The sequence below is a fragment of the Arctopsyche grandis genome, chromosome 6 (genome assembly GCF_051622035.1).
Source record: "Arctopsyche grandis isolate Sample6627 chromosome 6, ASM5162203v2, whole genome shotgun sequence".
NCBI classification, from domain to species: Eukaryota; Metazoa; Arthropoda; class Insecta; order Trichoptera; family Hydropsychidae; genus Arctopsyche; species Arctopsyche grandis.
This window is the reverse complement of record NC_135360.1, coordinates 7,272,578-7,288,233: the sequence shown is the minus strand read 5'-3', so window position 1 is coordinate 7,288,233 and position 15,656 is coordinate 7,272,578. Positions and strand designations below refer to the sequence as shown.

Sequence of the window (15,656 nt, the reverse complement as noted above, 5' to 3'; positions counted from 1 at the left end):
TCTGTAGTTCCTTACACAAGATTTATCGTCCTTCTTATGAATAGGAGTTACTTTAGAGCATTTCCATAAATTGGGGAATGAAGAGTTCCTTAGAATTAAATTAAAAATGAATTTTAAAGGTTCTAAGAGACAAACCTCACATCCTTTTAGGATGTAATTAGGGATGGAGTCAGGACCGGAAGAATAAATATTTTTTAACTTTAGAAAGCCATATTTCAGATCGGAAGAGTCAAGATGATTAATCGCTAAAGTGGGGAAAGTAAATTCCGAGTCATTGGTAGGTTCCATGGAATCAGTAGGATTATTGAAAACTGATTTAAAAAAGTCGGCAAATCCATTAGCAATGTTTTGATCACCCTCTAACAATCTAGAATCATTGTACATAATGGTCGACTTTACACGATTTACACGTTTAGAATTGATGAAGTTCCAGAATTTCTTAGGGTTTTTAACTATGGAACTTTCACAATCAGCTACATAAACATTATATGCATTATTAATTAATTTCTTAATTTCCGTACGTAAAATACGGAAATTATTTAAGATAAGAGGATTGCTCGATTTCTTCCAGAGTTTATGTGTTTGATATTTACTTTTTAAGAGATTAATAATTTCTTTAGTAAACCAAGGCGGATAAATCCTTTTACTCGTCACTAATCCTTTCAACCGAAAACAATCATTAAAAATAGAATATATAATGTCATAGAAATTAGAGAGGGCCAAATTAACATCTTTGCACTCATAAACTCGCTCCCATTGACAATTACAAAGAATATCATTTAAATATTTGAAATCAACATTTGTAAATAACCATCCATTTAGGACAGAGGTATTAAGACAGTTATTTATTAAACGAAGTGAGGAATAAGTTATAGTTAATTTTAAATGAATATCAAGAGCAGGATGATAGCTGTCTTCAGGAACCAAGGAATCAACTGAATTTGAAATAATAATATTCTGACAATCTAAATTTGTTAATAGAAAATCCAACATGGAATTATTAAAATAGTTTCGAATAGTATTAATTTGTTTTAAGTTGAATAAAGATATAAAAAAATTAAGGTCATCAGGAAAACAGTTAGAAGAATTCAGATTAAAATCTCCAGATATAAAAATGCGACCATTACTTAAATGTGAATAATTAGATATAATTAAATCAAAAAATCGCTTATAAATATTTGGTGGAGATCTTGGTGGAAAATAAATAGTACATATGTATATAAAAAAAGGAATGTTAACAAATCTTAGTTTTAGCCATACACATTCATGAATGTCCTCAAGATGACTAAGTCTTTCAACCGAAATAATATTTGTATTTTTAACTGCTAGAAGAACACCACCACCTCTGGCAGATCTATCATGGCGATATATATTGAAACTGCTGTCAAGTACTTCGGCATCATGTACAGATGAGTTTAGCCATGTTTCAGTAATAGCAAGGACGTCAATAGATCTAGAAGCGGCGTTGTTGTAGAATTCCTTGAGTTTTGTATTTAAACCCCGCACATTTTGATAATAAAGTTTAATGTTACGGGTCACGGGTTTGGGCAATCGGTTTCGAAGAGATTTTTTTGAGAAATAACCATTCTCTTATGCCAGTACCCATAGGCCAAAATTCAGGATTGATAATTATATTAAAAGTTTCAGTATCTACACTAATTTTAAATGACGAGCACATGTCAGTTTTAGCAACCTGAGAAACGTTGATTCTTTTATTTTTAATTTTATTTAATATGAACTGTTTCACAGTATCACAAGTGCAGTTATTTGCCAAATTAAAAACGTGTACATTCTTCAATTTCGGAATAGTGGCCACCTGTAAAGTTTTATCAGGTGCTCCAGATCCACGAGTGTATGGCAGTCTCCCGGAAGAAGTCCCAGCGACCTGACTGAACGAAATTTTTAGCGAGGCCAGGTTGTTAAAAGCGACGCGTGCGATGGATACTATATTTTTAATTTCGTCGCTGATGTATCGCACCCTGTCCTTGGTAAGGACATTGGCACCAGATCCTTTTTTGAAAGGTCCGCGAGTATTCTCTGGCTTATAGTAACAATATCCTCCATGGTAGAATGCGAACGATTTAACACGTCCAGACACAACGATAGCACAGATATACATGTATTTTAGAACAAATAACGGGTTTCCGGAATCTTTTGATTTTTAACCTTTAGGGTGACTCCACTGCCCGTGTACCGATGGTGTCGATTCTGTCGACTTGTAGAAATTTGTGATTTTAACAATATCGAGTAAAAAAATAACTGCGATTTAAGGTCTGTTCATACTTAACAGCACTGCACGGCTTCAGCACTGCACGACTCCGTTTAAAATATGTCATTTTATTACATTTCTATTCATATCTACCTACACGTCGCGGTCACGTCACGCTTACATCACTTTGGCCGAGTGCAAGGCAAAATCGGCTTACTTATACATTACAGGCCATGACGATACGGCGCAATATTGCTTACGTCGTATTGTCGAGTACTTACAATATGAATGCATACACGTGTATTCGTAGCTACGCGTCAGAATACAAGTCAGCAAAAATGTTTCGGCGTTTATCGAACGAAAAATTATGTATAATCGCGTTTTTGTTGGAAGAAGAAGCTCAAGAAGGCAATCAAAAAGCACGGAGGCGTTTTGATGTGCATCCCATGTTAAAAAATAAAAAAATCGAAGGAGAGTTTTGGACACTGTATAAGGAGCTTGTGGATAATGGACAAATTTTTTTTAAATATTTCCGTAAAAAATTTAATTTTTTTTTAAATATTTGCGCCAAAACCATGTGGAAAGATTGAACAGCTGTCAACTGTCACTATCGATAATTGGTCCAAAACAGCAAAGCGGCATGGCACGTAATTCGCGTGTATATTTCCACGATGGCCAAAAAAACGGATACGATACGTTGACGGATGTTGCTGTAAGGTATGAACAGGAAATTTCGGGTACTGCTGTAAGCCTGCCGTGGCGTAAACGTGACGGTTGGTATGAATATACCCATACAAAATGTACCAAAGAATACTTTTCGTACGGCCGGATACCTGCTGAAGTCGGTACGTGCTGACTAGGTATTGTGGCGGCTCGCTTATACGACATGGTCGAGTTTGGTTGCCTTCCTGCGAGTGGGGACCAACTCGGCTGGGTTCGGAGAGCCACTACTCACTCTTCCTTCAGCTGTCATATAATAAACACGTGCATTCAACATGCCAGTCGTCTCATTCGTTCATCCCCCATAGTATTGTAGGCATATAGTACAACTGAAATGATCTCATCAGGTCACTGCGACACATATGCAGGAAAGTCATTAACGCATGGCACACGCTCGACTCGTCAAAAGGCCGACACGTGTTTCTATACACGTGTCTTGGAAACAAAGGAAGAACTCACTGAACCCATAAAAACCACGAACTACGTCCAGGCGTATGAACCCATAAAAGACGCTCGCAGCATAACTAGGGCAGTGCGAGTACCAAGAACAAAAGATGTGCACACGACACACTTCAACCCAAAACGTTTATAAAGCAACGCAGCAACCTCCACCGGCAGAGTGAGCCTCTAGAGTTCAACTAGATCACATCTCCGAAAAATCCTCTTCGTACATACAATAACCATTGTACCAAATTGAACAAAAATAAACGATCCTCTTTCAAACTACACAACACGTGTTTCGTTAGACCGAGATACGGTCAACATACCTTCCCTGTCTTACAGTATGAACAGACCTTTAGGGTGACTCCACTACCCGTGCACCAATGGTGTCGATTCTGTCGACTTGTAGAAATTTGTGATTTTAACAATATCGAGTAAAAAAATAACTGCGATTTAAATGTGGAATCGTAGTCGGAGGCACTTAAATTGTTGGCGAATCCGCTTTACAGTCCTGAATAAAACTGAAAACGCTCTGGGAGACTGGTTTTATGGTGAGTGATGAATTCGGAAAAGGGCGCGGTAGGTGGTCGTAGAAAGCGGTGTTAGGTGTTGTGTTGTTGTGTGGTTGGTGTGGCATGCGGTGGCAGTCGGCGGCAGCGGCGCATGTCGGCCGAGTCAGCGGGGGGCGGGGCGGGGGCGGGGGCGGGAGCGGGGGGCGCGGGCGCTGCGCCTCGCACCAGTCAGCAGTGGGTGCGGCTCAACGTGGGGGGCACCTGCTTCCTCACCACCAAGACCACGCTGGCCAGGGATCAGAACTCCTTCCTCTCGAGACTCGTGAGGGACGACAGCGACCTCATCTCCGACAGGGTAACATTCCGACCCTCCCCCCTCCCCCCTCCCCCCGAACACCCACCCCATCATAACATTTACATTTCATTTCCATCACGAAGATGTCCATCATGCTGGAGAGCCTTCCTTTATTCGCCTCTCATACCGTATTTATTACTCACCGAATTCCATACTATTCACTCGTCTATTTCAGTACAATAATATTATGATCTTGACCTTGGTTAATTTTGGCGCAATTTTTGTTTCGAACCACACCCAAGTATGACGAATGCAAGTTTGATGATGTTTTTCTCTGGATTTTGTTTCACTTGGTGTATTTAATATCATTTTATTTTTGTGCCGTGTATATAATTCAAAATAATACTACAAAAATTGTTGAGTATACACAATTTAAAAAATATCATACACCATTGCCGACATAATCACTCGCTGTAGCTCATGAATACTATTTTTAATCAATGCATTAATTTGCTCAATCTATTTATGAAGTATTGCAATTGCAATTTAGAAAATATTCAAAAATTTTCGTTGGTTAACCCTTTGCCCGCGGTAATAAATATAGCGAACAAGCCCTGTACGCGTCACCTTTTTCGCGAATTTGGCAACCGAGTTTTCGACCTTAAATACAGATTTTAATATTTACTCAAGTAACCAGATATGTTAATTAACACATAAAGTATTATTTTAAACAATAAAATACATAATATATCTCGTAGTTTTGGATTAATTGTCAAATAATCATTGTTCATAATTGTATGAAGACGTGACGTCATATAAACGAGGTTTCAGTATTGTTCCACAAAAAACTAATTTTGACTGGTATATATGAATTTTAAGCAAATTGAATAGATGGCATTCAACTCTCAGTGATATAATCAACCGATTTTGAACCTCAAAACAGTTGAAATAGGCGCATATAAGACTCAAAATTCCGTGCAAAGTTCAGAAATTCTATGGAAGACAGCCGCGCTACAGACTCGTCGCCCAAAGCTTCCATAGAAGACGGCGGCGGGCAAACGGTTAAAATGTGGGCAAAAATTGGTAGGTAGATTTATCTCATCGTTGGTATTTCAAGAAAATATCAATTTTCAAGTCTCGTAAAATTGTATATTGTTACTGCTAAACATAAAATGTAAGCAATTTCCGATTAGACACAGTTTGTATACAAATATTTAATGTGGAGTCTGTTTAAAATCAGATGTGAATTTGCGATTTTTTAGCGCTTTACTGTTCTATATTTACCTCTTAAAACATTCCATTAGAATTACTAATAACTTGTACGTCACCTTCTGCACAATTGAGCCGAGAGGGGAGGGCGTTTTGTAATGATCTAATTTAACTCAAACTGATGATTCACCGGAGACACTTTCATTCAATTGCATGTGTGTTTGATTTCAGGACGAGACCGGTGCGTACTTGATAGACAGAGATCCGACATACTTCTCGCCGGTACTCAATTATTTAAGACACGGAAAACTAGTAATAAACAATGAGATCGCCGAGGAGGGTGTGCTGGAGGAGGCCGAATTTTATAATATTACCGAACTCATACGCTTGGTCAAAGAGAGGATATGCGTGAGGGACGGCCGACCATTGAGGGACTCCAAGAAGCATGTGTATCGGGTGCTGCAATGCCACGAGGACGAGCTGACGCAGATGGTCTCGACCATGTCCGACGGCTGGAAGTTCGAACAGTTGATCAACATCGGATCACAGTACACGTACGGCACCGAGGAGCACGCCGAGTTCTTGTGCGTCGTCAGTCGGGAGTACGGCGAATCACTCAACAGCCACGAGACTGAACCGACGGACAGGGCCAAAGTGCTGCAACAGAAGGGGTCGAGGATGTAATTGTCGGAATTAAATCGCATTTACTGTACATTTATTTATATGTGGTAATTTATGTATGCATTTTCACAATCACAATCATAATGAATTGAGCTTTCTTATATATATATATATTATATTTTAATCGATTTATATTTAAAGAAAATAATAATAAAAAAAAAATAAACGTACGTTTAGAGACCGATTCCGTATGAAATAGGAATAAATTTAGTGATGGATTTAGCGGTTTAAATAAAAAAGCTTTAGTAGTTCAACAGTTTACACTCTCCATCAGATACTGTCGAAGTTTTTCATTAGGAATAAAATTAAAAATAATTGATTGTTGTGATTTAAAAAATTCGATTTTTTCTCATTAAAATATACATATATATATTATACTATTTACATTGTCTGTTTTCTTTTGAAACTAGTTGAATATTGTAAAACTGATAATAATCTTTGTATGCAATCTTGTTTTGTTGAATGGTAAATGTTAAATAGTTCATAATACGTTTTATATACTCTTTGTTTCACTACATTTATATATCTACATATATAAAGTATATATTTGTTCGTAATATTGTAGTGATATTATTAGTCGAAAAATAATGTTTTCTTTGATTTGTGTATAATAACGTATGTGCCGCTAATCATGACAATGGTCCAAGCCATTTCGGTTCACTGAAAAGTAATAAAAAAAACAATTCTAAACCGATTAAATGCCACTTGCGAAATATTTGATGTTTTCCTGTATGTTAGCAGTTTTTAAAGTAGTTGAACATGCAAAAATAAATATTTGACTCACATAAATCGGGCTCCCAGAGGTTTGGTGTGGCCTTGAATGCATATGCGTCACACGGAAGTTAACGGACGTTTTAGATTTCTTCGTGTAATTGATTAAGTAGCAGCCCTAATGATATTTATTGCATTTTTGTTAAATTAATCTAATTATCATATTTTTGTAAGCAACTTTGTCCGTAGACGGTGCTTATAAAGCCATTTTTGAACCATAAACATTCTCCGTTTCAGAAGAGGAATTGACGTGGCTCACGGGTGAGTCGCTGGCGTACAAAGGGTTAAAAAATATCGCAAGATTTCCCGTAAAGACCTTTGGTTAACACGTTCAACCTGGCGTGTACCACCGGTGGCCACGCGGATAGTGCTATAGCAGATTATAATTTTACGGTTCCACTTCATTGAGCATCCCAACACTAAAATTCCTATTTGTAACTTTTGTAATTCCAAACAGTGCCATGGGCAAATGTATGAAATCATGCGCCGGGCTGAATATGTTAATGATAGGCGGTTATAGGAAATAATTTGTTACTTATTAGAATGAATATTAGATTGATATTTGATCCATTGTCATAATTACTGGGACGTATATAATATTGTAGTAATATTAGACGAATTTTCTCAGTGTAAAAAATTATGTTTCGTTATTAAAAATAAGCATTGCGGTACGTGTTGTTATGTGTGTCCGCCGAACAAATAAATAAACGCTTACTGAGATTATTTTCTGGTTGAAAATTGTAAAAGTTACAATTCTGACTGTTTGCTGAAGTTGTCATAGGTGTAACTTGATGTAGTTATTTACAAATACAATAATAATATACATAGGTAACCGTACCTAGCACTAAATATAACAGCAATATAAATACATAGTTGAATCAATTTACTCGATAGCCTTTATATCACTTTACATTTGAACGTTTTATATTTCATAACGATTTTTATCAGTTCATCATTTGCACAGAGATTTAATAATAATATTAAAAAAAAAAAGATTTTATCTCGTGTAAAAATGTGAACGTTGTTTGAAAATGAAGAAAAAAAGAAAAAGATATTTGTTTTAATATATTCACCATTAATAATATATGGGCTTTGAATAAAGTACTTTATTCTTGATATTAAAATCGTTTTAAGAATAAGATTTTCCATTGAAAATTTTGAATTTTTTAATCTAAATGTTTATCGCTGAAGATCCCAGTGTTGATATTGATTAGGATGTTCGGTTTTTTATTTTTTCGTAAAATTTAGCTTAATTTGACAGATTTAAATGTGATATTCAGGATGAATGAAAAACCTGATTTATTATTATTATTGTGAATAAAAACATTTATGTGATTTTTTTTAATGCCAGTTTACTGAATTGTTTTTCTTTAATACAATTTAAGCATAATATGAATACATTGTGCCCCTCCACCAATTAAACGCATTTTATTTTATTTATATCCACATTGAATACAATTTTTTTATCATATCTTAAATTGTTAATATTCTTTGACGTTTCCTGGTATTATAAGTTGCCCAGAATTTCAACATTGATACAATTCATGAATGAAAAAAAAAACGTTACCACAAGGCTATTCAGATAGACTTTCAATTGATGGTTGTATAAATGTATAGCTTTAAAATCCAGTTGGTTAACTACATATTTATTGCGAATAAACCAATCTTCCATACCCATGGGCAGACGGTTCGGTGATTACTGGTCACAAATTACTCGTCACTAAAATCTCTATAACGGAACATCTGGCAGCCGAAAAGTCCATCATACTAACGATAACTATCATAGTAACGAGAACTTGAGTGCCAAATATTGTGTATTCGCGATTTTCATGGCAAAAATTGTCTTTGTGACCACCCCAATGTGACGAATAGTCCAATTACCGGGCAGACATTATACTGTACAACAAAAAATCACATTTTTTACTTACCGGAGTGGAGGTTAATCAATCTTTACCAAGTTCGTCGCACTGAATTCGAATTTGACAGTGATTTTTGTTCGTTTCTTCTCGTTTATGAGATGAGCGTTTAAAAAATGCGCAATTTTTATAGATCTTAACTTTTACAGTCTAACTGAAAATCTAGTATTGCTGTGCCAAAAGTGAGTATTGGAATCAATAATCAGATGTTTTCTCTATTTATTGTGACTTTTTATTTCTTTAAAATACTTATAATGAATTATCTAGTGAATTTTAAAAGTCAAAATTACATACATACATATATATTTTTACACTTTTTTTCTCGAGCTATCATGTATCTATTGGGCCGGTTTTATATTTTACTACTTTGGCCTTCAATCTCAACATTTTTTTAATTTCATCTGACCGCACTTATTGGAGCGGTAAGAAACCAACAAAAGTCATTGTTATATTCGAATTCGGTGGGTAAAATCTAGCAATGATTGAATGATCTCCACTTCGTTCATTTTTTTTTTATTGCTCAGTGATATAAACAGCACGTGCTAGTTCTTTCCTATCTTGTGCAAGCCGAAAAAATTTTTCCGAGTCCGAGTCCCATCCATGTTCTGATGTCCAGTCATCCGGATCATCATGTTCTCCGGAACCAAGAGAGCCTCTTCCTGCTAAGCCAGCGTTTGTCCTTTACTTTTCCTTACATTATTGTCTGTAGAAGTCGATACTTGGGGCTAATAATTCCGTGGCCAAAATTTGGCCTATACAATATTGCAATTTCCCCCTCGTATTAGGGGAGTCACCATTAGTTGATGTATAGTTATTGACTATTTTAATTAAGACAACCATAGATGTATAATACATAGATCCGCCCTCACGGTTTATACTGGTCTCCCTGTGGCGGCTCGCTTATACGACATGGTCGAGTTTGGTTGCCTTCCTGCGAGTGGGGACCAACCCGGCTGGGTTCGGAGAGCCACTACTCACTCTGTCTTCAGCTGTCATATAATAAACACGTGCATTAACATGCCAGTCGTCTCATTCGTTCATCCTCCATATCCCTATTGGTGCATGCAAAATACATGGCGCATGCACACTTTTCTCTCAGTAGGTTAGTAGCTTCTAAGCAGGAAAGGTCGATTGCGGAGATCTTTTCGTCACTAACTGAGGGGTGCGGGGGAAGTGAAAAAAACGCCGACCGCTGCGTCGTAGGTAACTTCCCCCCGCTAGTTGAACCCCCCGCACCCCTCAGTTAGTGGCGACAAGATCTCCAACGAAATTTGTATGAAATGCCATATCTAGTATATTCTAGATCTATGAAGACAACACATATATTAACATACACATTAGTTGAGGATAGGAATTCCATTGAGAGCATTGATGTATAATATACTAGATGGGCCCTGACCTGTGATTTTGGTCGGAGATCTTGTCTTCACTAACTGAGGGGTGCGGGGGGTTTAACTAGCGGGGAAGTTGGGAGAAAAAAATGGTTTTTTCCCCTACGACGCATCGGTACCTACCTACCTACTAAGAGAAACTGTGCATGCGCCATGTATTTTGCATGCGCCAAAAGAGAGACCAGTATAAAGCGTGAGGGCGGATCTAGTGTATTATACATCAATGATTGAGAGCATAAAAAATTATAATTCATACCGATTTTAGTTCAACAACGAGCTTAGTTCGAACTATACATACTGAACATGATTACACATGGAGGCCGATGTTTTTTTGTAAAATATTAATTCAAATTAGACCAATTTTGGATTCATGGTTTTTTTTTGTAATATAAAAGCACCCCACTGTGTAAGGACGTTATTAAGCGCGTTACGATTAGTAATCAATTGACAGTTGTGTCAAAGGTATCCGAAGATCTGGTATGATGGCCGAGCTGCTGCTGGATGCTAACATCCGCGGCTGGGTGTTTTTGCCCATTGTCACCATCACTTTCCTGGTGGGCATCCTCAGACACTACATCTCCATCATATTATCCTCGCAAAAGAAGGTCGAGATATTGCAACTTCAGGATAGGTACATAACCTCACACTGCTCGCATAGTCGTAAGAAGCATTAACACTAACTTAACAATTATTTACACAATAGTCAGGTGATGATAAGATCTCGCCTGTTGAGAGAAAATGGAAAATACCTACCAAAGCAATCTTTTCTTATGAGAAGACACTGGTTCAACAATGAAGAAACTGGATACTTCAAAGTCCAAAAGAGAAACGCCACTTCTCAAGTATGCGATTTATATATTCAAATTTAATGCTTTGTGCTATTATACTAATGTTCAATTTTTTTTTAGAATCCAATGACTGATCCTAGCTTCATGACTGACATGTTAAAAGGCAATGTTACAAATGTACTACCTATGATCGTTATCGGTGGTTGGATCAATTGGATGTTCAGCGGATTTTTAACAAGTACGTTAATTTTGAGACGAATGAAATAAATCCAATGAAATTATGCGTCATATTGAACGTTTTTATTTTAGCTAAAGTGCCGTTCCCTCTGACTCTTCGTTTCAAGCCGATGTTGCAAAGAGGTGTAGAATTGTCTTACTTGGACGCCGCTTGGGTATCATCAGCGTCTTGGTACTTTTTGAACGTGTTCGGACTCCGCAGTATATACACACTGGTGCTCGGAGAAAATAACGGTACAATTCAATCAAAAACTTTCAGATTTATTTGCTATTGCATTGTTTGTATGTATATTTTTCATTGAAGCGGCTGATCAATCCAAACACATGCAAGAGCAAATGTCCGGAGCCGCCATGGCGATGCCTCCAGATCCAAAAGCCGCATTCAAGGCCGAGTGGGAAGCTTTAGAGATCGCCGATCATCAGTGGGCACTCGCATGGACCGAAGGCGAACTTCCACCGACTCTAAAATCCGGTCACAACTTCGCCGACGAGTCCATGCAGTTTCCTCTAACAGCCGGATAGTCGACCTTATCATAATTTATTTTCGAATGTTTAGTGAGGGATGCAATAAATCAATACGTATTTAAAGCGACGAAAGCAAGCGTGTCGTATTAAATTAAATATATTTATTATTTATATCCACAAATATTTCAATGGAAATATTATTAAAAAATATAATATAAAAAAAAATTCAGTGATTTTATTCATTTATTTCTTGATGACTTGAATGACGTCCTCGTCTTGCATGACGTGACCGGTGCCGACTCGTTGCGGTGAGTATTTCGTTGACGTGCCCCAGACGAGGGCATACTTGAAGGCCGAAGCTAACGTTCTGTGGATGGAATGGCACACGTGTTCCACAGACACACCCTGAAAATACAACCATGTCAATCAATGTCACTATAATAAACATACATACACTGAATAAAAAACACAGCGATGAAATAAAACCTTTCTCAAAATCAATCCATCGTCGAAATCTGGTGGTTGACCTGGTTTCTTCGTGTACACTCGGATGAGCGATAAATACTCCCAGAGCGTTTCTAGCAGGAAGTCTAGATTTAGCTTCATGTTACAACTGTAAGTAAATTGTAAATTTAATTTTTTACATACACAACAAGGTAACATATTGATTCGGTTGGATATTTACCTTACGACGACGCTGTTTTCTTGCCTGGCGATTCTGTCTACTTCTTCGATGGATATCTGATCGATTTTGTTATATACGTACATGCAAGGCAGGTAGACCCGATTGGCCGATATTACGTCTATCAATTCGTCAGCTGTGCAGTCTTCTCTGAACAAAACCTGTCACGAAATTGTATATGTGAGTCTAAGTGTTCACTCTGGTTCGTTCATGAACATACTAGTTTATTCATAAACGAATTGTTGGTCTTAGTTTAATTTTTAGGTGCTAACAGTGGAAAGCCATCATCATATAGACTCACCAGGTGTCGCATGACACTTTTACCTTTGAGATGTTAAAACGCTAAGTGTTTGAAATGGGAAATCTATTGGAAACTGCATTACGACGTTTTTTATAATTCCACTAAATTAAAAAATATTGAAAAACTGGGGCAAGTATGCTTACAAAGGATGGGACACACGATTGAGAATACTTCTTATGTACATGAATAAACTATGTAATTTGTCAATATGTTATTTTGTGTACACTATAACTGGCTAGATTGGTCTGTGTGTGAATAAACTAATATGTTCATGAACAAACGAAATGTATACAAAATATCTCTTCGAAGGCCCTCAAAATCATTTTTTTACTTTATTTTAAATACTAAGGGCAAAAACACACTGAGAGGCAAGCGGCACGTTTTTTTTTTTTTAGATATATAAAATAACGCAAACATGCATAATTATTCATAAGGCACGCAGTCCCAAAAATCACCCCCTGGAGCGTTTTCGGTGATATTTTATCCTTGGCTTGACTTGACAGTGATTGATTACGATGATTTCCATATTTGAAGATACACAGGAGAAACTTTTTAGAAATAATAAGGTTGTACGAATTAACAATGAACTGGGAACGTCCTTCCTTGGTTGAATCCACGAAGACTTGCCGTGCCATTCCTTTTTGTGTTCTCACCTTAAAGTGGGGCTTCATCTCGAATGGAAAGATCACACTCAAAAGTGCGGCATGGGACGCTTAGGTGGACTTAATCTGTGAGAGGAGTGTCGTATGTCATTATTAATTCGTACAATATTACTAATTCAACAAGTTTCTCCTACATTGCTTCAAATATGGGAATCACTGTAAATACAAGGACAAAATATCACCGATAAAAACAATCTAGGGGTGAGGTTTGAGAAGGATAGCGTCGGTGCAGATTCGGCATAGCAGAGGATTTTTTTTGCATGTGCAAAACTATCTAAAAACACGTGCTGGATACCTCTTTATGTCTTTACTTTAAACTTACCATATACAATATAATATGTACATATGTAAATACATTGCAATAATTATTGAATACATAATAATATAAAAAACATATTTATAACAAACCTCAGCATTGAAAATTTTATACTCGTGGAGTATCATTTGAACCATTTTTTCATCGATTTTAGTTAGAGGACATGTAGAGTTGAATGACAATCCTCCACCCTTTTTCACCTAAAAATCCAAATCAACACAATTAAAAACGCCCTACACATTCATCACAACATATTATATTGAACAAGGGTCATACTTTGAAATAAATATTTGGTTTCTTTTTGTTTAATCTAATTCCAACACTTTCAAGTTCCCTCTCTAGCAGTTGTCGGTGAACGTAAGGCTTCGTAGCGTCCAACATCATCAATACTAAATCAGCCGTGCGAGCTACGGCTATAACCTGCAATGGATACATCGATTAAAACAATCCTCAAGCCTGCAAATGATCCATAAAATATAATAAATAACACTATACCTGTCTTCCTCTGCCCTTTCCTTGAGAGGCACCTTCGATGATACCGGGCAGATCGAGCAGTTGAATATTCGCACCTTTGTATTCTATCACACCGGGTATACATGTTAATGTGGTGAATTCGTAGCTTGCCGCTTCTGATTCGGTGTGGGTCAGAGTCGATAGAAGTGTAGACTAAACATTTCAATGATTATTGATGAATTTTGTATTGAAATTAACGAGTTTTTTGTTTTAAATTTAAGTACCTTTCCGACAGAAGGGAATCCTATCAATGCAACTCTGGCATCTCCGGATTTTAGTACATCAAATCCATCACCCTTTTCGCTCTTCTTTGATGGTTCTAATAATTGGGATCGATATTTAGCAAGCTTGGCTTTCAACAATCCCAAATGATACTCAGTAGCTGTTGAAAAGTAAATAATGAAATAAGGATAGTTTGAAAAAAAATTAAAATATTGATTTGTGTAAATTTTTTTATAGTTTCAAGCAATATTGATTATATTGAACGATTTTATGAAATAAACAAATTTCATTCATGTGTACAGTTGTAATAAACGATCCTTACATTATAATGGTTTTTTGCATGCATGCTAGTCCAAGGTTTGGGAGCGATTTTGACAGGTTATTTAAAAGTTATCGAAGTGAAATTGTTAAAAAATTGAATGTGAATTATTTACCTTTATTTTTCTGCGTTCGTGCGATTTCTTTTTCGATTTCCGAAATTTTCTCGAGAATCCCCATCTTGACAGAAGCGGTCTCACGTTGCCGACAATCAGTGGCCGAACATAACAGCGATGAATACGACTATAGACCTTATTTTTATAAATTATATTCAAAATGAAATTAAAATCGATACAGTGTTTATAAAATACCTAAAATATATTTTTCTATTATTATACATGAAAATAAATACAAATTAAACACTTATTATTGTAATTTTAGCATTTTTTTTTTACAAAAAATTTGCTTTCACACGACCAATTGTAGTCAAAACTTGACTACCAGGACGTCATTTCAAAGGGGGAGGCAGGGGTAAAGCCTCCCCCCCCAGCCTCACTACATTGATTTGAACCTTAAAATTAGGTAGAATTTGATAATTTTTATCTAATACAATTATCTGACAGCGTAACTTATCGACTGTTTTAAACATGTAAATTTTAATATAATTACTATTTATGAACGATCGTTCTTATTTATTCAATTTAACAAATACTGCATTCTGCATGAATGTATTTCCGTAAAAAAATGTAATTTAAATAATTATGTAATGAAATAATAAAAATATACATAAAACAAAATAATACCTTATGTGTATTATATTAGGGTAAACGGACTACTAGTCATATGTAAATCAGTCACAGGACAACCGGTCGCTCTAGATCGGTCACACGTGATCACCCGTCACACTAAAACGTTTTAGGGTGTGACCAGTTTTCTCGTGACCAGTTTTGACTAGTAATCACTGAACCTTATATAACGGATGAGTACCTTCCATTATATTTATTGTTCTATTTAATAATTTATGTATGAACATTGAGCATAGTAAAAAAATATTTATATAGCCAAAA

General features: G+C 36.3%; 3 protein-coding genes across 3 annotated transcripts; 2 read left to right on the top strand and 1 right to left on the bottom strand.

The window, feature by feature from the left end:
* The first annotated feature begins 4,033 nt into the window (after nt 1-4,033).
* On the top strand, nt 4,034-8,307 carry inc (BTB/POZ domain-containing protein inc). Its single transcript, XM_077431839.1, has 2 exons — nt 4,034-4,237; nt 5,618-8,307. Exons 1-2 carry the CDS (start codon nt 4,034-4,036, stop codon nt 6,068-6,070), a joined length of 657 nt encoding a protein of 218 aa, XP_077287965.1. The 3' UTR covers nt 6,071-8,307.
* Nucleotides 8,308-10,565: 2,258 nt separating this feature from the next.
* EMC3 (ER membrane protein complex subunit 3) lies at nt 10,566-11,851 on the top strand. Its single transcript, XM_077432621.1, has 5 exons — nt 10,566-10,776; nt 10,849-10,987; nt 11,054-11,171; nt 11,243-11,404; nt 11,475-11,851. The coding sequence occupies exons 1-5, from the start codon at nt 10,625-10,627 to the stop codon at nt 11,690-11,692; spliced, it is 789 nt and encodes a 262-aa protein (XP_077288747.1). The 5' UTR covers nt 10,566-10,624; the 3' UTR covers nt 11,693-11,851.
* LOC143913075 (developmentally-regulated GTP-binding protein 2) lies at nt 11,755-14,875 on the bottom strand. The gene is made up of 8 exons (XM_077432620.1): nt 14,766-14,875; nt 14,334-14,491; nt 14,092-14,262; nt 13,873-14,016; nt 13,689-13,796; nt 12,321-12,478; nt 12,122-12,248; nt 11,755-12,040 (listed from the first exon to the last, which is right to left on the bottom strand). Exons 1-8 carry the CDS (start codon nt 14,827-14,829, stop codon nt 11,879-11,881), a joined length of 1,092 nt encoding a protein of 363 aa, XP_077288746.1. The 5' UTR covers nt 14,830-14,875; the 3' UTR covers nt 11,755-11,878.
* Between the last annotated feature and the right edge of the window lie 781 nt (nt 14,876-15,656).